At 46.4% G+C, this 24,395-nt stretch overlaps 1 protein-coding gene across 1 annotated transcript in view; it reads right to left on the reverse strand.

Moving 5' to 3' along the window:
* Positions 1–1,863: 1,863 nt before the first annotated feature.
* LIPC (lipase C, hepatic type) overlaps positions 1,864–24,395 on the reverse strand; it is a 159,987-nt gene continuing 137,455 nt past the window's right edge. The window contains exons 6-10 of the mRNA XM_043555323.1: positions 24,104–24,337; positions 21,050–21,295; positions 8,993–9,110; positions 7,122–7,340; positions 1,864–2,103 (exon numbers count right to left, since the gene is read on the reverse strand). Coding sequence (XP_043411258.1) covers positions 1,992–2,103; positions 7,122–7,340; positions 8,993–9,110; positions 21,050–21,295; positions 24,104–24,337 — 929 coding nt within the window. The 3' untranslated portion in view covers positions 1,864–1,991. The remainder of the gene's footprint in view (positions 2,104–7,121; positions 7,341–8,992; positions 9,111–21,049; positions 21,296–24,103; positions 24,338–24,395) is intronic.

The raw sequence follows: 24,395 nt of genomic DNA on the forward strand, positions 1-24,395 counted from the left end.
TTTGGTTCATCTTTGTCACTCCCGGTTAGCATTCCATTAGTAAGAATATACCACAGTTCTTTTACGTGTCACCCTGGCAGACATTCGGGCTGTTTCTGGTCGTCAAGACTTCAGGCTGATATGAGTTTTCTTTTCCGTGCTTCCTGGCATGCATGTGCATAGGCTCGGTAGGGTTTACAGCCGAGAGTGTTTTCGTGTTGTTTTTAAAAAGTGATATTTTAAATTCCTTCTGGTTCACTAAATGATAATACATGCCAATTCAATGCAAATGTAAATCTTGGTATTTTATTGTAAATCTTGGTATTTAAAATTTTTTTTTAACGTTTACTTATTTTTGAGAGACAGAGTATGAACGGGGGAGGGGCAGAAAGAGAGGGAGACACCGAACCCGAAGCAGGCTCCAGGCTCCGAGCTGTCCGCACAGAGCCTGATGTGGGGCTCAAACTCACGAGCCGTGAGATCATGACCTGAGCCGAAGTCAGACGTTTAACTGACTGAGCCACCCAGGCACCCCAAATCTTGGTATTTTAGACATGATGGGACATACTGTTCATTTGACTATCTATCATTTCTAGACACACACACAACACACTTTACTGAAAAGTGTGGTCAGGTGCTTTTGCAGGCAAGATTAGCACTCAGGACAGAAGGTGACATTGACCAAGCTGTTCTTCCCGCCCCCCTCCCCATCACCACACTCCTGTCTTTTAGTCTTGTGGGTCTTTCCAAAGGAAATTAAAGTGAATCATACAAGACAATCTTAAAATTGATTGCATCAGAGGCAGATGTCTTTTAGGGATTTGTGTTTCACCAGCTCTGCTGTATCCTGCTCTGAGAAGAGCAGGCGAGTTATGAGCTGTGCAGAGCTGAGCCTGTGTGAATGTCAGGGAAGGTTGTTTAGTGTGCACAGTGTTCTCTGAGTTGCTTGAAGCACATACATATCCAAGTCCTGACATGTCTCATATTTCCTTCCCATGCTTTGTGATGGAATTTGCTGGTTAAAGCATCATTCTTTCATTTACCGGACAGTTTGAAATTTGGTATCTAACTCTTTGAGGTAAGTTTTCCCTTAGCTTTTGTTGCAAGCATTAGTGAAAGAGAAAAATTGGACTTATTGCCATAGTGATTTAATTGTTAGAATGACCAACTGTCCAGCTTTCATGCTATCATTATAGTTTTAGGAGAATTCTACTTTTACTGGTTTGAGTCAGTGAAATAATTGTATAATTTGTATGATGGCAGCTATTAGTTTAATTAGAATTTTTCTTTTAGTGAGCTAAATTGTCTTAAAGGATGTGTACTTTGGGACATACGACTAGCGATTAATTGGAATTTCACTTTATTGAAGCATTAGTTTTGTAATGAAAAAGTACCTTTCCAGCATGGTTCAAAAAACGGATCAGAATAAACTAGGAAGGAAATATGGAAAATTTGACTTAACTGTAAAAGACATTGTAAATTAGGACAAAGAATCTAAAATGGCTCTTATTTGTACTTATATTTGCGTATATTACTATTTAATCAGCGATCTAATCAGGAAATTTTTAGTTACAAATATTTGAATACAGTTACATAACATAATTGTATTCATTTACTTATCTCAATTTTTTAAAATGTTTGCTTTTGAGAAAGAGAGAGAAAGAAAGAAAATGAGAGAGTATGGGGGAGGGGCAGAGAGAGAGGGAGACAAAATCCCAAGCAGGCTCCGTGCTATCAGTTCAGAGCCCAATGTGGGGCTTGAACTCACGACCCGTGAGATCATGACCGGAGCGGAAAGAATCAGATGATTAACCACTGGGTCACCCAGGTTCCCCCATAATAAAGTTTTTAAAAGCTCAGTTTAGAATCCTGAAACTGTACACCTCCTTTAAATCTAAACTTTATTTCAACTTTATGCAACATTGTTTGTATAACTTGGGTTTCCAGATAAAGTAACCATTCCAGAGGAGGAATAAGATCATTTGTTTTTCACATTGGGTCTTCATTAAAGCTCATCTGATGTTTCCCTTCAGTTTTTTAGAGTTTCTGTTACATCTCACAAAGGTTTTCTCCTGGGTTGGTTGGAGTTGTAGGCCATCCGTGTTTTCGGAGCAAAATGTCATTCTGAACAGAAAACATAAAGCAAACAGAGCATCAGCTTTTAGATGGAGGTTATTGAAGTGTTTCATCCTTTGTAAATAAATACTCAATTTATGTAATGCACGCTATTTTTAAAAAATTAGATTCTTATGTTCACAAATATTTTCATAACCTCAGAGAAAAACCAAACCCAAGTCTGTAAAAGCAATCAGTGTAAGGCTGCTTCCTAGAGCTCTGCACTGGGGTGATTTCAGCTCTGTGAGAACAGAAAGTCCTTGGGGCTGTTCTCCTTTTTTCTCCCCAACCACAGCACGTCAAAGATTTGAGGGTAACTATTGTTCCTTTCGCTGCACTGCCCTGACTCCAGGGCAAACATTTGCAGTTCCTTCAACTGTTCCTCACAAGGCAGGCTTCTCTCCCCAGCCTTCTTTCTTTGGGCAGGCTCCAGTTTGCCAGTGCTGTTCTGAAAGGTCCCCGGGCACGAGGCCACTGTCACCAGCCTCTGCAGGGCTCAGCCCTGTAAGCCCAGCCCCTTCCTCTTATTGGTGCAGACACTGTCCAGCTCGAGAAGACATTGCTGTGTGTTTGTGGTCTCTCTTGGAGACCAACCGCTAGACTGCTCTGACTGTTCATTAGCTTGGCCTGAGATGCTGTTTGCTAACTTGTATCCATTAGGACGAAAGTGTCAGTAGTCACAAAGAATTCTAGTTTATGGTTTTTCTTCTTCCTTCCTTCCCTCTTTCTTTCTTTCTTTCTTTCTTTCTTTCTTTCTTTCTTTCTTTCTTTCTTTCTTTCTTTCTCTTTCCCTTCCTGCCTGCCTGCCTGCCTTCCTCACTTTTTTTGAATTATATCTAAGGTCAAGTCTTCATTAAATCAGACTTTTATAATTAAAATAGTGTATAAGGCAGACAGAGAAGGACAAATACTGCATGGTATCACTTATATGTGGAACCAAAAAAAAAAAAAAAAAAAGTAAAAGTCATAGAAACAGTAGAAAAGTGATTCCCAGGGCTTGGAGGGAGGGGAGATAGGGAGAGGTTGGTGAAAGGGTACAAACTTTCAGCTGTAAGATGAATAAGGTCTGAGGATCTAATGTAAAACACAGTGACTATAGTTGGTAACACTGTACTATGTATGTGTTAGGTGATGAATGTGTTAGTTAACTGGATGGGGAGGATCCTTTCACATGTATACATATATCAAATCACACTGATGTACACTTTAAATATCTTAATTTTGTCAATTATATCTCAAGAAAGCTAAAATAAAGAGTATTATGAGTAATTTGTGAATGCAATTTTGAAAAATTCAAATGGTAAAGATATAAGTGAAGTCAAATATTAAAAGGTCCTCTTTGCCATCACCCTTCATCAATATCACTCTCCTCCACTTTCCTGGTTTGGCTTATGTATTTCCAGACCTATTTCTATGCATTTATACATATATCAATGTTCATGTGCAAACATAAATAATTCTTTTTTTTTAATGTTTATTTATTTTTGACAGAGAGAGAGAGAGCGAGCGAGCGTGCAACCATGAGCAGGGGAGGGGCAGAGAGAGAGGGAGACACAGAATCTGAAGCAGGCTCCAGGCTCTGAGCTCTCAGCACAGAGCCCGACATGGGGCTCGAACTCACGGACCGTGAGATCATGACCTGAGCCAAAGTCGGACGCTCAACCGACTGAGCCACCCAGGTGCCCCAAACAGAAGAATTCTTAATAGAAGTGGGATTATAATGTATGTATTTTTGTATGTAATGTATGTATAATGTATGCATTTTTCTGAAATTTTTCATTGTCATCAAGTAACATACTTGGAGACCTGTTCATAACAATCCATATGAATCTATTTCATTCTTTTTCACCTCCTGCACAAAATCCCATTGTATGGATATACCACCGCACACTATAGCCACTTTCCTATTGATGGATATTGAGATTTTCCCAATGGTTTACCATTTACAGATAGTACTGCAATAGACATTTTTGTATCTATATATGTTTTGTGGATGTTTGGAGTATTTATCCAGGAGAGATACCTAGAGTTAAAATTCTGGGTCTTAGGTGTATTTAAAATTTTGATAATGTAAGCTCCATGAGACCGAAGGCTTTGTCTATTCTGTTCACTGCTGTATACCTAGCATAAAGTAGGTGCTCACTAAATGTTAGTCATTGAATGAAATACTCCTGCAGAAGCTCCATAATTTACATTCCCACGAATAGTGTATGAGAATGCCCGTTTCTCCACTCCTTTACCAACTCTGGATATTGTCTGTTTTTTAATTCCTGCCAAACTAATGGGTGACCAGTGCTAATTTCATTGATCTTTGTTTTGCATTTACATGATTACTGTGGAAATTGAACATTTTCTCATTATGTTCAGCCGATCACTTTTTATGTCCTGCTGTAGAATCAATGTTATCTGTCCTGTCTCTTCAACCACAACGGGCCCTTTCATCCCTGACTCTGTGTCTTTGGAAGAGAAAATCACCTCTCACTGAATTCCTCCCATGGAGGCACAGAGCAAGTTACTTAACCATTTTTTTCCCCCTTGTAGTTAGCAGAGAGATTAAGAATTATGAGGTTGAATATTTACACCCTGGCTCTGGGATTATGGATTGTGGAGGTGCTCAAAAATTGGTAGTTGTTATTAGTCTCACGAGACATATATTGTGAATTCCATTTATCACGGAAGAACTGAGTCAGAGCGGTGCAGTCGGTGTCTGAGGCTACACAGGTGGCGACCAAGTAGAATTTGAGCTTAGGACTGGCAGACGTGGGTCTGTGGATTCTGCCTACATTACTGCTTTGCTCGCTGCCTGTCTCTCCGGGAACGCCTCCTGGCCTCCCCAAAGCCTGCTGTAGCACAGCACCCCTGACCCGATGTCTTTCTTCTAGGCTTCCTAGACCATGCAATACTAGACCTTCACTTACACAAAGTGTGGTCCGTGTGCCAGCAACATCAGCAGCACCTGGGAGCTTGTTACAGATGCAGAATTTCAGGCCCCGCCCACCCTGCATTTTAATTGCATTTCAACACGATTCCCAGATGATTCCTGTGCACATTAAGGCTTGAGAAGCACTGGGATGGAGCGTGTTATTAGTAAAATTAATGCGTCTTGTTTTCCTAATTAGGCCCTGGAATTTCTTTATACAGAGTCACAGCTCAGATTTTTTTGCTTTCCCCTAATGGCACCTCATAGTGTGAAGATACACAGGGAGGCACTGAGTACTTGCAACTTAAAAAACAATGGGTCCCACAACCCCTTCTCTTTAAGAGGTCCAGCATGTACCTCTTACAGCTCCAAGGAAGGGTTTGATATGCATGTATATTAATGTCCAGCCCTGCAACTCTGCTGGCTTAGACTAAGGAAAGTCAAATTCATGGGGCCAAGATTAATAGAGGAAGGGACTGTTGGAAACAGTGCATGAGCAGTAAATAGGCAATGAATCAGACAAACCCTGAATCAGATCTGGGCCCAGACAATTATCAGCCCAAGCTGTGTAATGTCTATCTATGAGCCTCAGCTTCCTAATCTGCACAGCCAGTCCTACCCATTTCAGAGGGTCATTGGGAAGGTTACATGAGACTAACACTCTAGACTTAATCCTGTGCCCACCATGCGGTGGGAGCTCTGTAAGCGCCATTCCCTTCCCTCTGCCCTTTCCTTCTTCAGAACCGTGTGGGTAAGCACCAGTGAGAAGGTTGTGTTGTGTTTTATACAGCTTTTCAGGTCAAGTCACAGAGAATCGTCATGGTGAACAGCCACTAGAACTGAGGAATTACCATCTAGCTGAGAGAATGCGGGGAAGGGTGTTTTTCAGAAGTAGAGCTCTTCTAAAGGGCCAGAAAGTCATGCAAGAATAGCTAAGTGTATACGAGGAGAGAAACAGTTTAATTTTCTCAAATTGATCATGTGGAGAAATCTGTTGGCAGGCTGCAGAGTATGCTCTTAGTAATTGCCAGGATTTTGTATCCCAGGGAGATAAAATCTCAGAGCGCTGTTGTGTAAAGGACTCCGGGGCATAAATCTGCTGTGGGACCGCTCCTGGCCATGAAGCCTGTGGGGGGAGGGAGGAATGTAGTTCAGAGGTGAGAGGCCTGCTGTTTTCCATCTCTACTGAGGACAAGCCAAAGAGAGAAATGGGCTTTCCAACAAAGGAAGGTGGGAGAGGAGAGACAAGTTTCCTGAATACAGTGGGGAGGAGGAGGAATGGTCTGGGGAAGGACAGAATTCTCCTTTCGTGGAGAACTGCAGAACTATAGAAAAGCATGGTTGCCATGGCAAAATATGTTGGGCATCCCTCTGCTCTGCTGATAGGACTGAAGGCACAGCTGGACCACCCTTTCTTTCTTTTATGTCCTACTCTGTCCCCAACCCCTTATTGTCCCTGGGGACCTTGGGGCCAAGGGAGATGTTAAATCACACAAAGTAGCATTTCTTAAGGCTTACTCCATTGGTCCACATCAGAATTTCTTAGGGCTTTTATTAGCAAATGTGTGTCCTGGGTCCCTTCACAAACCACCATAAATCAGGAGCTCTGGAGGTGGCTTCAGGAATTCTGCATATTTAATAAGCTTCCCACTGACTCTTTGGCACTCTAAGATTTGAAAGGCACCATCGCAGAATGAGATTTTGAGATTGTGATCTGTTACAAGCATTTCTCTGGGTGAACAATAAAAAGGAAATGTCACAACTTGGTCCTTGCCAAAGTATGGTCCTTGGACATCTCCTGGTGATTCACCTGCATGCTGAAGTTTGAAAAGCACTGTGCCACTGAGGTGGTTTCTCAAACTCCAGAGGCAGGTAGCTGTTAACCACAGGCAGTGGGAAGAGGCTGGACTGGGAGTCAGAAGACCTTGGTCCTTCCACCTATGGCTGTGTGAACTCAGGATGGTCATTTCACATTTCTGAGCATCTACAAGCCATCATGAGGACATGATAATGCACACTTTATGATATAAATGTAAGTATTAATTACGGAAGTGCTGGTACATGCAGGTGCATGACTGGTGTCAGGGAAGGCTGTGTTTGCACTCACCGTTGCTGGGTTTCTCCCGCCTTGACTCTGATGGTCTTTGCAACAAGACCCGAGTAGAGGGGCCTTCTGCTCCATGGGATGATGGTTTGGACCGTGTTCCAGACATTGGTCCATACTGCGCCATTTTCCCACTTGAACTTGATCATGACCAGCTCACCGATATCCAAATCCAACGTGATAAGGAAGGAATAGGTTTTATTACTAGTAATTTCTTGATCCCTTGAAGATACAAAGGAAATCAGACCCAGTTTATCTGTAACAGCAAAGTCATGTTTGGGCACATGCAGGATATGTTAGGCTTGCCTGAGTGACTTAGGGAGGTCTTTTCTGTTGCTTTTCCCAAACTGGTGTTGGACAGACTATTTTTAGAAAAAGCAATGGTATGCCAGACTATTAATATTGGGAAAACCATGCTACATCCTATGTTAGGATTTATTTATTTATTTATTTAGAATATCCCAAGCAGTCTCCACTCTGTCAGCAAAAAACCTTATGTGGGGCTTGAACTCACAAACCGTGAGATCATGACCTGAGCCCAAATCAAGAGTCAGATACTTAACTGACTGAGCCACCCAGGGGCCCCTGTGTTAGCATATTTAAAAGGCTCTGAGAGTTCTGCCATAGTGAATCTGGTAACCTTCTTTAGCTCAGGTTTCCTAGCTTCAACACTAACACATCAGGAAAGAGAAGACAATGGGGCTTTGGCAATGACCTCGGGGCAGTTCAGCTGTCTGTGGGTTTAAGTAAAGCCACACCACACTCTTATTTTCCCACTAGTGCTTTTTTTTTCTCCCCATATAAATAGAAACAACAAAGTATAACAGTAACAGAAAACCACATGTTTAGGTGATGGACCAATTTGGAGCAAGATTTAAATGCAGGTCCTTAGATATCATTAGCAGCTTTACTCACTAATCTCCAAGACATTAACATGTCCCAACATGACTGAGCAGCATGGAAAGCCACAGTGACTTCCCACTATGGAGCTATTTCCCAGGAGAGATCTAGGACAGTGCAGAGGTAACCCTGGATTTAGGGCGAGACAGGTAGATGGAGGGTTCCCCTGCACGGCTCGCCATCGCTCTTCCTGCAGAATGTTGTCAAGAATTGTTCAGGAATCCATCTACCCTGCTCGGCTATGAGCATACTAGGGCTAGGGTCCTCTACCTCTGGGGCATAGCACAAACACTTGCTGAACGATGGAATCAATGTGATTGATGATCAGAGATCCAAAGCTGGGGGCCATTTTCCAGACCTGAGGACTGTACCTGGAGCAGGTGGAGTGTCGCTTCCCAGAAAGACCCCATGCTGAGGGTGGAGATGCTGAGAAAAAGCAGCCTTTTTCTGGCCAGTGAAGCTGGTGAGCCTCTGAGGGAGGCATGAGGCCACTGTTTGCCTTGTGAGCAGGTGTGTAACAGGGCAAAGGACAGATGGGCAGGCTGGCAGTGCAGGCTGACCGAGATGGGAAATGTGTGCAAAGTTGAAACCAGTTTTATTTCTGTGTTACGGTTCTCAGAACTCACTGGAAAGGGACTCCGGGCCGTCCTGTGGACACCTGCTCCAGCCCTCCCTGCTCCTCCCTGCCCGGCTCTTCTTCCTGCACTGTGGATGGCTCTCGCCACCTCCGGCTTCCCTCTCCACTCAGCTCACAGGGCAATGAATCGTTGCAAACCCGGGTAGTTCCATCATAAAGCAATCTGCGGGGCTGGGCTCGGGGGTACGTCCCGTCTGAAAGATGTTTGGAACAGTCATTTGGGCTGAGAAGAATAAGCTGTGTCCGGCCTGACCCTTGAAGAGCACAGGGTCCATCTAGACCCTGCGAGAAAAAGCAGCACGTCGTCACCAGAGACGGGGCTGCAACTTGTACTCACAGAGTGATGGTAATTTTCTGGTTTTCCTCTTTTGTTCCCAGGAGTGTCATGGTAAACGTTGGTTCTACTGGTTTCTCAAGTTGGTTGATGAACTGGATCTTGAACTGGTAATGATACACTGAAGTGAAAAGGTGGAGGGGGAAAGGGAGAGACAGAGAGAATTTAAGTGGATGTTTTAAATTAAAAATCTTATACTTTTAAAATTTAAAAATGCAGAGGGTAAAGTCTAGATGGGTTGATACCAACGTTTTTTCCCCCTGGGTGGTGGGATTATGAATGCTTTATGTATTTTTCTTTTTCTTTCTCTGTATTTGCTAAATGTCTACAGGGGACATCTGGTGTATTTGTAATACAATAATCACTATCCAACAGAAGAAGGCAGAATAGGAATCTGGTATACCTAGCATTCTCACCCATTTCTAGATACAATCCTGTTGGACTAGTCCCCTTTCATAAATTGGTAGTTAGTATTTGTTAAGAGTCCCCTTTCATAAACTGGTAGTTAGTATTTGTTAAGAGTCCCCTTTCATAAATTGAAGGATATTATCACCTTTCAGGCATCTGACAAAAGCGAGAGAACACACTGCCATTTTTTAGCTTTGCCTCTGTTTGATGGGGTCACTTTTGGGGTGGACAGAGCTCTAATTAAGAAGCATATGCCCTAATGACCACATCTCTATATTCTGGAACAGTTCCTGGGCACTAGCTCTGTGGGGGTCAAGGAGAACATTTTCTGATGGAAATAAGATAACTCTAGTTCTGGCACTTGGGCCTAAAATTTTTCCATCTTGTCAAATGCTCAGAAAGTCCTTCTACTGGGCTGTTTAGAGAGGGGAACTTATTTTACTCTTCTTCACCTAAATGCAGTCTATATATAATCACTACAAGTACACTCCTTGCTATTAGACGGGTTCGTTAAACACTTCACAGGGCATCATCTCATTTACTCGTCATAACGACCCTATGGAGTAGGTATTGTCATCATCGTCCCCCTTTTATAAATAAGAAACCTGGGGCCCAAGAGGTGAAGGCACATGTTCAAGATCACATAGGAGAGTCTGACTCTTCGCTTGGACCTACTGCTAAGGCTCCTAAGATGGCCTTGACTTCCCCTGCGTTGTCACAACCGTCTATTGGGCTGTTTCTGAAATTACCCCACCTCATTCCAAAATGGCAGGTTGCTGCTTGGACTTCTCTCTTTTGCTGTCCACATATTCTCTAAATATGTGTTTTAGCTCCAACGTGGCAAACAGGTTTCATAGGGTATGCCAAGTCCACTTGATTGATAGGACTGCCCAGAGCCCTGTGTTGAGATGGGTTCTGAGGCTACACCCAGGTTCTTGGGAAGACTGGTGTCTGCCTTGGGCAAAGGAGAGGGATTTATGGCATGCTTGCTGTGTATTTGCCCTTCCTGTTCTAGGTAATAGTTAATCCAGTAATCCTGATACAGTGCCTTCCACATAGTAGGTGTCTAATAAATTCTGTGGGATGAACACACTGACAGTTTGCTCTGGAGTAAAAAGAAGGGTATTCCTATTAAGCAGGATGGAAGTCACCTCTGAGAATCCAACACCCGAGTTTCAAGCTGTGTTGTAGGAGAATTCCCACCGGAAAGCATAGATCGTGGCACTAGCCCCTTGTTCATCCATCCCATACATCCAGTGTGTGGAAATTCACCCTCTTTGTGAATCAACCTACTACCTGCCAAATGATGCATTTCTACTGGAGGTTGGTAGCTATGTGCAAACCTGGCGGCAGCTCATGGTGTGTTTGCCAACACCCCAGCTGCGGTGTCCTGGTTTGCCTGTATTGCTGGGATTCTGGGTTATTTACCCCACCCACCCCTTTGACATAAATCAACCTTCTCATTTGGTCTTACGGTGGATTGGCTTATGTTCCTGGGGTTATCTCTAGGGTTTGCTCTGAAGCACCAAAGTTTATTCATGTATTTTTATGTTTTCAGCAAGAACCAAACACTAACAGTTGATTTTTAGGCCATGAAGTTTTCTGCTTTAGGTAGGAGCCAGCTTGGGCATCATCTGGCCTCTTGGACAGTGCCGCGTGCATCATAGGTGCTCAGGTCCTTAAGCTCAGATCCTTAAGCATGGGATAAAGTAGTTTGATGCTCTCAGGACTAGGAGGCTGTGGGTGAGAAATAGGAGAAAGGCTCTGGGCCCAGGTTTCAGAAAGGGTTCTTCAACCTTAGGTCGCAGTGATGGAAATAGGGACTCTGGCCTATCATCTCAGAAGCCTCCGAGGCCTTATGCTATTTGGGGTCTGTCAAGAGAAGCCTGTAACGGGCAGACAGTGTTGTAAGTTGAACAGAGGCAAAAGGAAAGGTCCTTCCAAAGACACAGGCTGTAGGTGTGGGTGGGGCTGGATGAGGACAGGACGGGGCAGGAGGGCTGGCCTGAGGGTTAACCTCCCAACGAGGAGGCGGGGCATCTTCCCGAGTACTCAAGGAACCCTCCTACCAACCAATTTTAATCCAATTTAATGTGTATTAATTGAAGTCTACTGGTGCTCAGCCCAGTGCTAAAAGCCGTTGGGGATAAGGGATAAAGGAGTACAATTGGGAGTATGCACGGTAACAACACTGGCTAATATGTATTTTGTTTACCTGTGCCAGGCACTTTGCATCTCTTATCTCATGTAACCCTCACAACAGCTGACACTATCATCACCTCCTTTTAGAGAAGAGGCAACTGAAGCACAGAGAGGTTACGTGACCTTTCCAGTATCACACAGCCAGATGTAAGCCCTGACCACCCGGCTCCAGGACTTGAACTTTTAAGTGTTTGTACCTGGGACCATACTTTATATACCCTAAGGAAAAAGTTGAAGTATGGAAAGAGATTTAAGTTAGAGAGTGTCATAGCAGGATTACTTCACTAAAAATAAATCAGAAGCACCTTGGATACTCACCAACAGAGGAGAGACTATGGACTAATAATGACCATTATGATAACTACCATTCAGCTGTTTACCATGTCTCAGACACAGAGCTAATTGGTTCACGTAATTATCTCATTTCTCATTAACGATGACTTTGTGAGACGCCCACTCTATCCTCCCTCCGCAGTGGTTAACACACGCAGAAGCTGACGGTGGGGGAAGTCAAGTAACTTGTCCATTGTCACGCAGCTAAGGGCTGGTGAAGCTGCAATTAGAGGTGAGTCTGCTGATTCTGGGTTCATGTTCCCAACCATGTGATTTACTCTTATGGAGTCATTAAAAGACATTTTTGGAGCAATTTCAATCCTTATAAAAGAAGTGGAAAACGAAAACAAAAACAACCCCAAACAACAACCAGGATACAAAACTGCATATCTAACATGAGACCAACTTTATAAAACAGAGCACACAGGAGGGAGATTCATAAAAATATAACAGTGCTTGTCTTTGGAGAGGAAAGAGGGGTAATTTTTATTCTTCTTTACGCTTTTCTGCAAGTTTTGTGTTTTCTACAATATGCAGGGATTCTAATTAGAATTTTATTGGAAGAAGAAAAAGCTTTTAAACAGAGTAGAATGGAAAACAAGAGAACCAGAAGCCATGGCCCGGACTTAGAGGACCTTGCAGCTGGGAAGCCGAGTCACATTTGTGACCCTGGTCACCTCCTGTTTTCCTGTCTCATGGGCGTCAATGTCCATGTCTTCTCTCCCTGAGGGCAGGCTTGGTGTCATAGTAAGGCTTCTATCTCCACGAGTCTCAGCATGCACCAGGTGTCTAAGGGGTATTGGGGGGCTCTTTGTGTGAAAATAAGGCAGGACGTCTGCTGCCTGAAAGACCCTAACTGTGAATTGGCATAATGAGATATAATGTTCATTTGCTGAGACCCTGCTATACATCAGGCTACATACTAAGCGTTTACATACATCATTTTTGGTCCTCATAACAAGACTAAATAAGGATAACATGCTGGTCAGGTTCCATCTTCTCCACCTACCCCTGCTATCCCCATCCACTCTCTGCCCGCCCCATGGCCTACATCTCCCGGGTTCCCTTGCCAGATGGTTTCTGGTTGGGAGGCATGAGCAGGTGATGAGGGCAGAGCAGAGAAAGGCCAGGGTGTTTTTCCCTCTGCTCCCGCCTGCTTTGGAGCCGGACCACGAAGTAACTGTGCCCCACAAGTAGCTGCTGTGTGGTTTCTGTAATACCACCCGCCCTCTGTAAGGAGTCCTGCCCACTCCCTGGAGCTGACCTCGGCTGGCGGAGTCCTGTTTTCTCCTGAAACCTAGAGAGGTAGGGTGTCAGTTATTCTGGTGGATTACAGACAAGGAAGCAGAGATTTGGACACATGTCCAAGGCCACCCAGAGTGTTACAAGTGGAGCAGAATTTGAACTCAGGTGTCTGTCTCATTCTAAAATCCCCTTCCCACTGTCTCCTGGGGTTCTGGTTCTGGAAGCTGCATCTGCCCTTTGACGGCAAATGGCAAACACTCAGCCCCTGAAGCAAAGCTGCTGTCAAAACCTGCCTGGAATGAAGCCATCAAGACAAGTGCCTGCTGGGCCTCACCCACTGACATCCCTCCTGGGCTATCACTGCTGCAGATTCCTCCTGCCTGTCCCCTGAATGCCTAGCCCCTGAGTGGGGATAAATGTTTCAAGTCCCTGCACTGGAGATGGGTTTTTGTCTTCCTTTGTTCTTAAACTGTGAGTAGGAGGAGATTGAATCCTACATCTGAAATGCTGTGGTTCCACGGTTCTGGGGAAAGGTGTAAAATCCAGGGGTCGGCCTGCCAGGACCCCTTTAGCATCCTTTGAATGAGAATCTCCGGTCCTCCCTCATTGTCTCCCTGGGGTGGGGCCTGTGCAGGAAGTCAGAACCCCAAAGGTGCAGTAGTGGCCTGAGTCCACCGGCTTCCCAAGAGCTCCTGAAAGATGTATGGGCTGTGGAGGGGCACAGGGGTGAGTGGACGAGGGCACCCTTGTGTCTGCAAGAGCCCAGCTGCAGAACTCAGCAGGTTGACAGCACAGAGTCCTGAATTACCTGCACTAGAAAAGTCACTTTTTTGGTGAAATCTTGAAATGACATAATTTTTGTAAATATGAAAGAGCCTTTCCTACTGAGAACTAATTAGATGTTCTTATTTTGGATTTTTGTGTTTTCCTTTACAAGAAAAAAAAAAAAAAAGACAATTTGCCTATCATCCCTTCTCCCTGCAACTCCGGGACAATGATGCTGTTACAAAGATTAAGGAAAAAAGGGTGAGTAATTTTGCTCACTTTCCCTTCTGACATGTTTAATAAGGATTTTAAAAAATGATTTAGGAGAAATGCTTTTGATCTTGTGACTGCAAAGGGGCCAGCCCAATGCATTCCTCAGTTCAGGCAGAAGAAATTATTTCAGGTCTTAAAGATAAAGAGGATGAAACAGTCCATTAACCCTGAATGAGATCGGGCAAATGCCATCTAGAGCAGACGTGTGAGGCCTCTGGAGATTCTCCGCCTATAGAGAGTCATTCTGAGATTCAAATACCCCAAGCACCCTGGATTCTGATCTCACGTGAGCCCCACTGGTGCCACTTAAAAAACAACTTAAGGGGCGCCTGGGTGGCTCAGTCGGTCAAGCGGCCGACTTTGGCTCAGGTCATGATCTCGCGGGCTGTGAGTTCGAGCCCCGCGTCGGGCTCTGGGCTGACGGCTCAGAGCCTGGAGCCTGTTTCCGATCCTGTGTCTCCCGCTCTCTCTGACCCTCCCCCTTTCATGCTCTGTCTCTCTCTGTCTCAAAAATAAATAAACGTTAAAAAAAAAAAACAAAAAACTTAGGTTTCTTTGCATAAGCCAGCTGCTGTCGGCATTGGATTGTGGAATTTACAGAAAGAGAATAGTTTGTTTCTTCTTTTTTTTCTTTTTTGTCTCACGGAAAAAAAAAAATGATTGCGGATCATTAGATATTGGCTCTGGGACATATTACGACTCTCTTTGCACACATCAAAGAGGTCTTTTCTTTCAGTGTATCGATTTTCTTTCATGAAGATCGGAGGGATGGGATCTCTTGTGTTGTCTTCCAGCACCAAGGGCTTGTCCTTAGACACGAACGGCCTCTGAGGCGAGAGGGGCAGCTTCAGATGGTGGGACCGAGGCCCGAGGAGGGTGCTGGGCAGGGGCAGCCGTGCTCAGAGCAGGCTGGAGGACAGCCAGGCACACGTGGTTTTGTGACCATGTGTCTCTTGCAGCTATGTGCTTATGTTGGTGCCCACATTTGGGCTTAATAGTACCGCACCACACGTGTGATACCCCCGAAGCACTCCCGAATGAGCCTCTCCCAAATGTGCTACTTTGGCACGTGGGTGATTTTGAGCCGAAGACAATCAAGGCCCAAAAGACTCGGGAAGAGCTTCTTGCTTCCCCCTTATTTGCCCCAAAGAATTTGGAGAGGGGAGCTGGTGCAGGAAGAGAGCTCCCACAGCAGAGAGGTGCAGAGTCCGGGTGAGGTGTGGTAAGCCAGAGCTCAGACGGGCCTGTTGGTTGATTCCTCTCTGTGTCCCATTACCTCTGCTTGGTGTGACAAGCATTTGTTTCCCAAACATCTTCCCATCTTCCTGGAAATTAATTTCCTTTTCTTTGAAGCCCCTTAGCCTGCTCCCTTCTCCTTATAAGAGGCCTCAGATGTTTGACTTCTTTAAATCTCTCGTGTCTATGTGAGGTTCTCGTACATATAAAATTACGGTCTTCTCCTGCAAATCTGTTTGATGTGAACTTAATTAAGAGACCAGCCAAAAGAACCTAAAAAGTGTTGAGGCACCTGGGTGGCTCAGTCGGTAAGCGTCTGACTTTGGCTCAGGTCACGATCTCACGTTTTGTGTGTTCGAGCCCTGCATAAGGCTCTGCACCGACAGCTCAGAGCCCGGAGCCTGCTTCAGACTCTGTCTCCCTCTCTCGCTACCCCTCCCCTGCTTAAGCGCACTTTCGCACGTGCTCTTTCTCTCAAAAATAAATAAACATTAAAAAAATTTTTTCAAAAGAACCTCAAAAGGGTCGAGGAAAAATTTTCCTCCCTGACACCCTGTTGTCATGAGCCTGGACACTTCCCCTTTCTGTGGGCAGTTGCCTCTTCTGCTGGGGTTGGAGATGAGGGAGTGTGTGTGTGGTAAGGAGTGGCACCCTGCTTCCTGCTGTTTGTGCCCTAAGTGCTTCACGTGAGAGGGTAATACGAGCCCTCAACTGAGGGGCTGGAATCCTCTCTCTCGCACCTATGCCACATGGCCATGAGCCCTCGTACCCTCTCTGAAGCTCGGTTTCCTCATGTGTAAAATGGGCATGTAGAGCACTGTCACAGAGTTGTTGTGAGGATGTGATGAGCCGGCAGGTATAAAAGCGCCCGACTTGTAGAACGTGTTAACCCAGTGACACCTACTCCCTTCCTATACACAGACCTTACCAGGCACGGTTCCAAGCTGCACCCATAGGTGCCAGTTTTAGTGGTTCACCCCCGTGCTCAGCCACATACGATCACTTTGTGGCTGAAGAAACAGGCCCGCATAGGTTTTGTCACTAGGTCAAGGTCACATATAAGGTTGGCAACAAAGCCAAATTCTGGACATTCCTTATTCCCAATCTCAAGCCTGTGCTGTGTCTACTCACCCATGAGTTTTTCTAGACCTCTCCGTGGAAATCAGCAAAAACCTTCCAAAGAAGTCATCGAGAGAAGCCAAAGACAAACCGACCCCCCCCCCCCCCCCGCCAACCCCACCACCCAAAGTCAGAGTTTGTCTGGTCAGCCAGGAGGAAAGAGTACTCAAGGAAGTTCGCATAGGTGGGATGAGGCTCAGAGTGTAGGGAGAGAGGGAGAGGAACAGGGATAGAGAGAGCAGAAGGGGGAGGGAGGGAGAGGGAGAGGGAGAGAGAGAGAGAGAGGGAGAGAGAGGGGAAGAACCTGCCTTGGTGCTAGGCTCAGGAGGCCACGTGAAGGGGAAGAGCAAGGGCCATGGAATCAGTGCGACCTGGGGTCACACGCTGCATTTGCTACTCACAAACTGTGTGACTATGGGAAGCCTTAATCTCTCTGAATCTCAATTTATTTATTGGGAAATTCACCATAATTCGTTCCCAGCCCCACCCGTCTCAATCTCTGTCTCCCTGTCTCCCTGTTGGGGTTGTCGCAAGGATTAAATGATAAAGGAGTACGACAGACCCTTCATGGAGCCTGGACAGAATAGGCCCCCTTAAACACCGCCTTCCTCACTTCCTAGTGGCCTCGTCCTACCCCAGGAGATTAATTAGATGTGGCCTTTGCTAAGCAGGACTTCCTCAGGATGGATATGTTCCCCTCTCTTCTCTCTTGGAAGCCAGGCTTCTAGGGGCCTCTGGGTGGCTCAGTTGGTTGAACATCTGACTCTTGATTTTGACTCAGGTCATGATCCCAGGGTTGTGGAATTGAGCCCCACATTGGGCTCTGTGCTTGGGATTCTCTCTTCTCTCTCTCTCTCTTTCTCTCTCTCTCTGTTCACCTCCCCCCGACCGTGTCTCTCCCCTGCTGGAGTGTGCTCCTGTGCTTTTTTTTTTTCTCTCTTTCAAATAAAAACGAACAAACAAACAAAGCAAAACACAAGCTCCCGGACTGGTGAGGGTTCTTCCTGCGAGACTGAAAATGGAAGTGGACAATAAACTGCTTTGCGTCACTCTCCCCATTCTCTTCCGCTGCTGTGTGTTCTCCCAGTGGGCACTGGGTTCTGGCAAGCCAGCAGTTGTAAGAAACACATCCTTTGATGGTTTTGTTGAAATATCTTGGGAGACAGAGGTGGGAGGGTTAAGTTAGTCACCCTTTGTGAAGCCACAATCAGGAGGTGATGTTTATCTTGCCCAGCCAGATCCTGCACTAAAATATATCGTACAATTAGATGTTCTTGAAAAATATGAATTACGGGTTCTCTGTAACCAGGGTTGGGCAAGTCTCTTTTTTTAAGAATCTATAAGTATTCATCAAATGCCAGAGAAATAGGTTTGGGGGCCCAAGTCAGAGATGATCATGACCATGATGGGTGGAGAGAGGTGTAGTTATGGGGACCTAGATTAAAGGCCTTATGCCGGGGCGCCTGGGTGGTGCAGTCGGTTAAGCCTCCGACTTCAGCCAGGTCACGATCTCGCGGCCCGGGAGTTCGAGCCCCGCGTCAGGCTCTGGGCTGATGGCTCAGAGCCTGGAGCCTGTTTCCGATTCTGTGTCTCCCTCTCTCTCTGCCCCTCCCCCGTTCATGCTCTGTCTCTCTCTGTCCCAAAAATAAATAAACGTTAAAAAAAAAAATTAAAAAAAAAAAAATAAAGGCCTCATGCCAGTACCATCGATAGAACTTTCTGCGATGATGGAAGTGATCCATTTTTGTGGTCTCTGATCTAGCTGCCACTTATGTGAGCACTTGGAAGGCGGTGTGATTGGAGAATCTAATTTTTTATCGTATTCAATTCTAAGTAATTTAAATCGCCACATATGGTGAGCGGCTACCATACTGGATGATGCAGCATTATATGGACCGCAGTGTCCCATGAGCAGCTGCTCCTGACCAGGCAGTCTCAACTGGGGATAATTTCTGGCCATACCTAGGACAGCTTGGTGTGACTCCAGGGATGCTGCTCCCCACCAATGAACAGAATAGGATTTTGCTCACTGGAAGGACTGAAGCAGAACCAGGGAGGATTTGGAGGCCCCAAAGAAGGGAAGGTGTAGTGCAGGTTACAGCTTGTCACAGGAGTCTGGGTTAGAGGCCAACGTGAGTTCTGATCAGTTTTAGACAGTCCTGCCTCATAGCCTCCGTATCACTGGCCTCGTGGGTCCTGTGAACATCAGAAGTGTCTGGAGCAAGATCAGCAGTTGGCAATAAAGACACCTGATTTTTGTCTCCAAGTGACTCATGGCCCATCTTCCTGGGATAGTGCTGAGCATTGACATGTGGGAGGTGGCTGGTCTCCACTGAGCCCTGTGAAGTAGGGACTCTGCCTACTCTGGCTCAACTTACACTTGAAAAATGAATGAATGGATGAACACATGGCTTTTGGGAGCTGCTGGGGTGGGGTGGTGCTGCCCTAATGCAACTCTCTGGTCCTCCTTCATAGGAAAGAGAGCCCTGTGAGCTCACACCAGTGGTGTGTGGTGGTCGGGCAGGTGGGTCCTTGGTAAAAGGAAGGAACTCAGCCTGGCTGTGTCTACTGGTCTTCCTTTCCCCTCTTCCTTCTCTGTGTGCTTGCCTGCCCCTGCCCCCCCATGGCACCCCCAGTTCTAAGCACCCCCATAGATGTCCTCTGACTAGACCAAACTCTTCACTTCAGACACACACCTCAGCTCTGGAAGGTGAAAAATGGCCTCCTTTCTTCTCAGCTGATGTCAAGGAGAAAACAAAGCCTTCCCCCTCTTCTCTCCTCCCTCCTTCACCCACACGAACAGACCAGGGGCAGATTATTGAGGTAAAAAAAATCACTCAGCCAGTTGTTTGGAGGTCCAGATCTAAATGCTGACTACCAGAAATTTACTTTGTGTCCCTGGGCAAATATTTCCCCCATATGGGCCTGGGTGTCTGTGTCCATGAAATGGCAGGGTAGAACAGTCTCTAGAAATGCTAACATTCCACAATTTAAAGTAGATCCAGAGAAATGTGATTATCGGAGGGGCTTAATCACTCCAGGCAGCTTTGCCATTTAAGAGAGGAGCTGGTTAACCCAAATGAGTGTCCAATTGGCAGCCTGCGGTGGGAAAGCTCCCTTAAGCAGGAGGCCTTCCAAGTTCACTCGCCTGATCCGGGGTGGTACCTTTCCCTCCTCCACCCCCAAAGGGTCAGACAGCAGAGGGGACCCTCTGGCCCCTCAGGCAGGAAAGGTCCACCTTCACTATAATGCTCTCAGAAGCTATCAGCTGCCCACAGCGGATTTCTGTCATTCCTGGGCTTCACGGAAGGGAAATCTGGCTAGAGAGCAGAAGTTCAGATAAACAGGAATCCTGTGCCTAAAAAATAAATCGCCTGGGAACTTGAACTTGGTAGTGTGATAATAAAAGGAATAGAGGCTGGGGGTCGGATGCACCTGGCTCTTGGCCTCCTTCCAGGCTGTATGGCCGTGGGCGGGTCACTCCACCCAAGCTGTGCTTCCCTCCTCTTTAAAATGAGATCATAACCGGCCCTGCCGACCTTGCTTGGCTGCTGTGGGGACCACAAAGAGTTGATGGCTGCATCTGATGTTTTGTATAAAACGCGGTGCACATAAATGCAAAGTGGTGGTGATGGCATGTTCACCTTCTGCAGCTACAAATATTCTGCACAGTAATAATCAAACAGTGCAGGGCCGAGCTCCTCCCGGCACCGGTGAGCATGTGCAGTGAAACAGTAAGATGCTAAATCACTCACGAGCTGTTTAAAGGATTAGACAGAAATGTTAATAGCAACAGATGTCAGCTTGTTCATTCATGGAGGACACGACTCTGGCTTCACTGGAGCATTTCTCTGCTGGCTCCAGCCCCAAACGAGGCCACGGCTCTGACCTCTGGTTCAACCCAGAGTGGTCGGGGCTTGGTTTCTGCCCTGAGGTTAAGGATCTGATTGGGAAAGTTGGAAGAAGCCAAACTTCATCTTGGGAGGGTCTCAGTAGAGCAGTAATGCCCTGTAAGATCGGCTGATCCAAACTTTAGAGGAAACGAGAAGCTATAAACATAGCCTGGAGCCTTGCTCTTTTTTTTTTTTTTTTTTTTTTTTCCCATGGAGGCTGTGAGCAGAGCTGAGAGCACTTGGTTCTAGTTGGGGTTTGAAGACACCTCCAGGTCCCTGCACAGTGAGACCTGGGTGGTCAGAGTAACTGCTCAGGGCCTTCCGGATCTAACGTTCTGGGGCACCATGAACATGGATGGATGAAGAGAGGCTGACCCAAGGATTGTTCCAGAAAGTATCAAGTTTTCTCCTCCTAGCACTTGGCAGCAAGGTGCACACGAGAGAGAGGCCGTGTCCACATCACCGTCTGGAATCTTTGGTTTCAGAAGCACTGAAAGAGCAGAGCCTGAAGTAGCCACAGGAAAAGACTTGGGGGAACTTCTGACCCTTCCGATGAGTGGCTGCCTCATGGGCCACCCACACTCACCTTTGAAGGGGGACTGGGCCCGCGTCGCGAGGAAGAGCTTCTTGCTCTTCTTGCCCTGCCACTCCTGGCGGACGTGGTAGCCCAGCGTGTTGCAGTGGCCCTTCTTGCAGCTCAGGCACAGGCCCTGGCTGAAGGTGCCCATGTCGCTGCACTGGTATGCCGTGCTCTGCATGCTGGCGTGCAGCAGGGAGTCGATGAAGAGGTGTACTGAGCGCTCGTGGGAGCATTTTATGGTCTGAGTGATGGCTGCAACACAGGGCAGGAAGGACGTTATCACCCCTTGATCCAAAGTACCCCCAACCCAAAGGATGATTGTTTTCAGCACAGATCAGTGGCATGTTGGGAAGGAGGGGGGCGGTTGCTGAGGCCGACCCACTCATCGACTGAAAACTACAGGAGTGGACCCCTCCCAGTCACGTGGTGGAGAGTTGTCACCCCAGGCACCTCAGGGGTAGGGGGCTCCTGAGGGCACCCTGGTGTTTGAATAGGAAGCCTAAGTCACTAAGAAAATACTGAATTATTTAAGAAAACAGGGTAGTGTAATTTATTAAAAAAATATTTATGTCTTGGGGCGCCTGGGTGGCTCAGTCGGTTAAGAATTCTATGCTTGGTTTCGGCTCAGGTCATGATCTCACGGTTCATGAGATTGAGCCCAGCGTCAGGCTCCTTGCTAACAGTGTGGAACGTACTTGGGATTCTCTCTCTCCCTCTCTCTCTCTGCCTGCCTGCTCCCCACTCCCCCTGCTCACACTCGCTTTCTCGCAAAATAAATAACCTTAAAAAATATATGTTTATGTCTTAAATGGTTAAAAATGTGCACGGGCTGATGCCTTGGGTTGAATTAGCTGGAACAGGCTTGTGTGGAATGTCTCTTAACAAAGCGAGGAAGATGACTGCCAAGTTACTCTGGGGGCTCAGCTAATGGTCTGGTGAAAACTGAGGTCTCTCCCACAATGTCTACTCTCTGCCCTAAAGCAGCCATTGCCTCCATTGGGTAACTGGCCTATAAAACCAGCAAGGGGATTGGCCTCTAGAAGGATATATCCGAGCAACCAGGTTTGCATGGGCCTAAACCAAAACAGCAAGTTTAGAAAGTTTATCTAGCATAGATTTTTGACCTTTTTTTGTTTTTAACTCTCCAAATCTTAACCTAGTCTTTAATAAATTATTCCTAAGGAATGTTGAAGAACCACCATAAGGTATGTAAAGTACCTGATGTGGAGGTACAGCACAGGTCACTCTGCCTAAAGGTATTGAAGGCTAAATGCCAAGATTGGACACCTTAATTCTTGGACTAGTGCTGCATTTGTTGTGCACCTACTATGAGGCAGGTACCATGCTGAGGGCTTTCACTCATCCACTTTCTGAATCTTCCCCACCGCTCCTTGAGGCAGCTGTTATAGATGAGAAAATGGAGCTTCAAAGGCATTCACTAACTCATTCAAGCTCACCTAGCCAGGAGGTGTTGAGGTGCTAAAGCAGTTACCAAACTACCTTCTGTTCAGGTGTGTCGGGAGAACCACCCCAGAACGGGATCGCTTTAAAAAAATTTTTTTTTAACATTTATTTATCATTGAGAGACACAGAGCATGAGCAGGGGAGTGGCAGACACAGGATCTCAAGTAGGCTCCAGGCTCTGACCTGTCAGCAAAGAGCCTGACACGGGGCTTGAACCCACAAACCCCGAGAACATGACCCGAGCCGAAGTCGGTCGCTTAACCAACTGAGCCACCCAGGTGCCCAGAGAATGGGATCGCTTTTAAACTTAAAGGTGAAGAAAACTGAGAAAAACCACCTCAAAACTGGGCAAGCAAAATAAACATACTTGGTTCCATCACTTTGAAGGTTAGTACAAGAGAGCAAATGGCACTAAGTGGTCAGAGAGGTACTTAAAACTACTACTTAACTAGGCAACTAGTTACTAATCCTAGAGGCCTGTGTTGAGCGTTGGGAGGGAGTAGATCTGGGAAGAGGGCTGGTTGGTCAGCTGGTGATGGAACAAGACCCGTGAATGACTGGAGGGACACTAATGGGAGGGGTATGTAAGGAATGGTGAGGGGGAGTTCCCAGAAGGTTCTGTAAGGCGTGGGCGGGTGGAAGGCTGGGATGCTGGCCAAAATGAGATAATGTTGAGTGTGAAGGTCATTCTGATGCTGGAGAGGTGAAGGTGGTGATATAATCACAAGAGAGCATATTCTCAGCTTGGTTTGGGATGATGGAGGTGAGAAGAAGGTATGCGGGGGTGGAGGTCTCCAGCTGGCTTAGTGTGAGTTGGCATGTTTTCATCAGGATGATATTTTATAATAATGAGAAATTTGGAATGCCTATGGAATGTATGAGTTTTGCTGACAGTTTTGTTCGTTAATCCTGTGCATGTTGTCAATGTGCATATTATTGGTTCAGTCTCAGATCTGAGAGAGAAGTGGGATCACAGCCCAGATCATGCCACAATCCAGTTCCTGCCCCAGTGGAAAGGAAGTGACAAATTAGAGCTGAACTTTGAATCCGAAGAATCCCAGTAAGGTCCTGTGGGACCAGCTAGATGAAACCTCATGAGAGTGGAAGAGGTACTGCCACTCCAGTCAGACCAAGGATCAAGAAGCTATGCTCGATTAAGTGCGTCCTCATGTGCCCCAGAATAGAGAAAGTCCCCCGGGGTGAGGAAGCTTCTAGAGAAGGAGAAATAACCATAGGCATCAGGACTCCACCTTCAGAAGGGGTAGTACCCCTGGAAAGACTTTGTTGCATACACTGGGTGGGGCTAAGAGGCAGGGATTCCTTCTTGGGGCTCCCCAGCTCACCGTCGGAATTTAGCCTCCAGTAACCACTGCCAGTTAAGAGGAGGGCCTCCTGGGGGGACACCAGCCCTTACCCACTCCCACAAGCCCTCTCTCCTAGTGGGTTTGGTGACCATATACCCTGGGAACTGACCATTGCTCAACGGTTCCCAGAGTCCCACAGAGCTGGAGATTCACTGGGTCTGGGGGCGGCATACAGGTGTGGGAGGTAGAAGCCAATGCAGGCTAGTGCTCTCGGCCTGGCCCTCCTTCTCACCATTTAAGCCGTGCTTGCTAATGTGTTTGTAGAGCTGTAGGAAGTGGCAGCCAGGTTGGAAGTAGCCCCCATTGGGGTAGAAGTCATAGTGTGCTATGGGCTGTTTGATGCCCACGCTCAGGCCCATGTGCTCCCGGGTAAAGGTGTGAATGGCGTCCACAAAATTGGCATCATCTGGTGAAAGACGGTCACTGGGCGAAGATCCCTCAAACAGAGGGCCTGCGGCATCCAGCCCTAACAGGAAAGCAACGGTAAGGGTTAGGTGGAAGCAAGGGGACACAAGGAGAATGCC

Source organism: Prionailurus bengalensis, chromosome B3, assembly GCF_016509475.1.
Source record: "Prionailurus bengalensis isolate Pbe53 chromosome B3, Fcat_Pben_1.1_paternal_pri, whole genome shotgun sequence".
Lineage (NCBI taxonomy): Eukaryota > Metazoa > Chordata > Mammalia > Carnivora > Felidae > Prionailurus > Prionailurus bengalensis.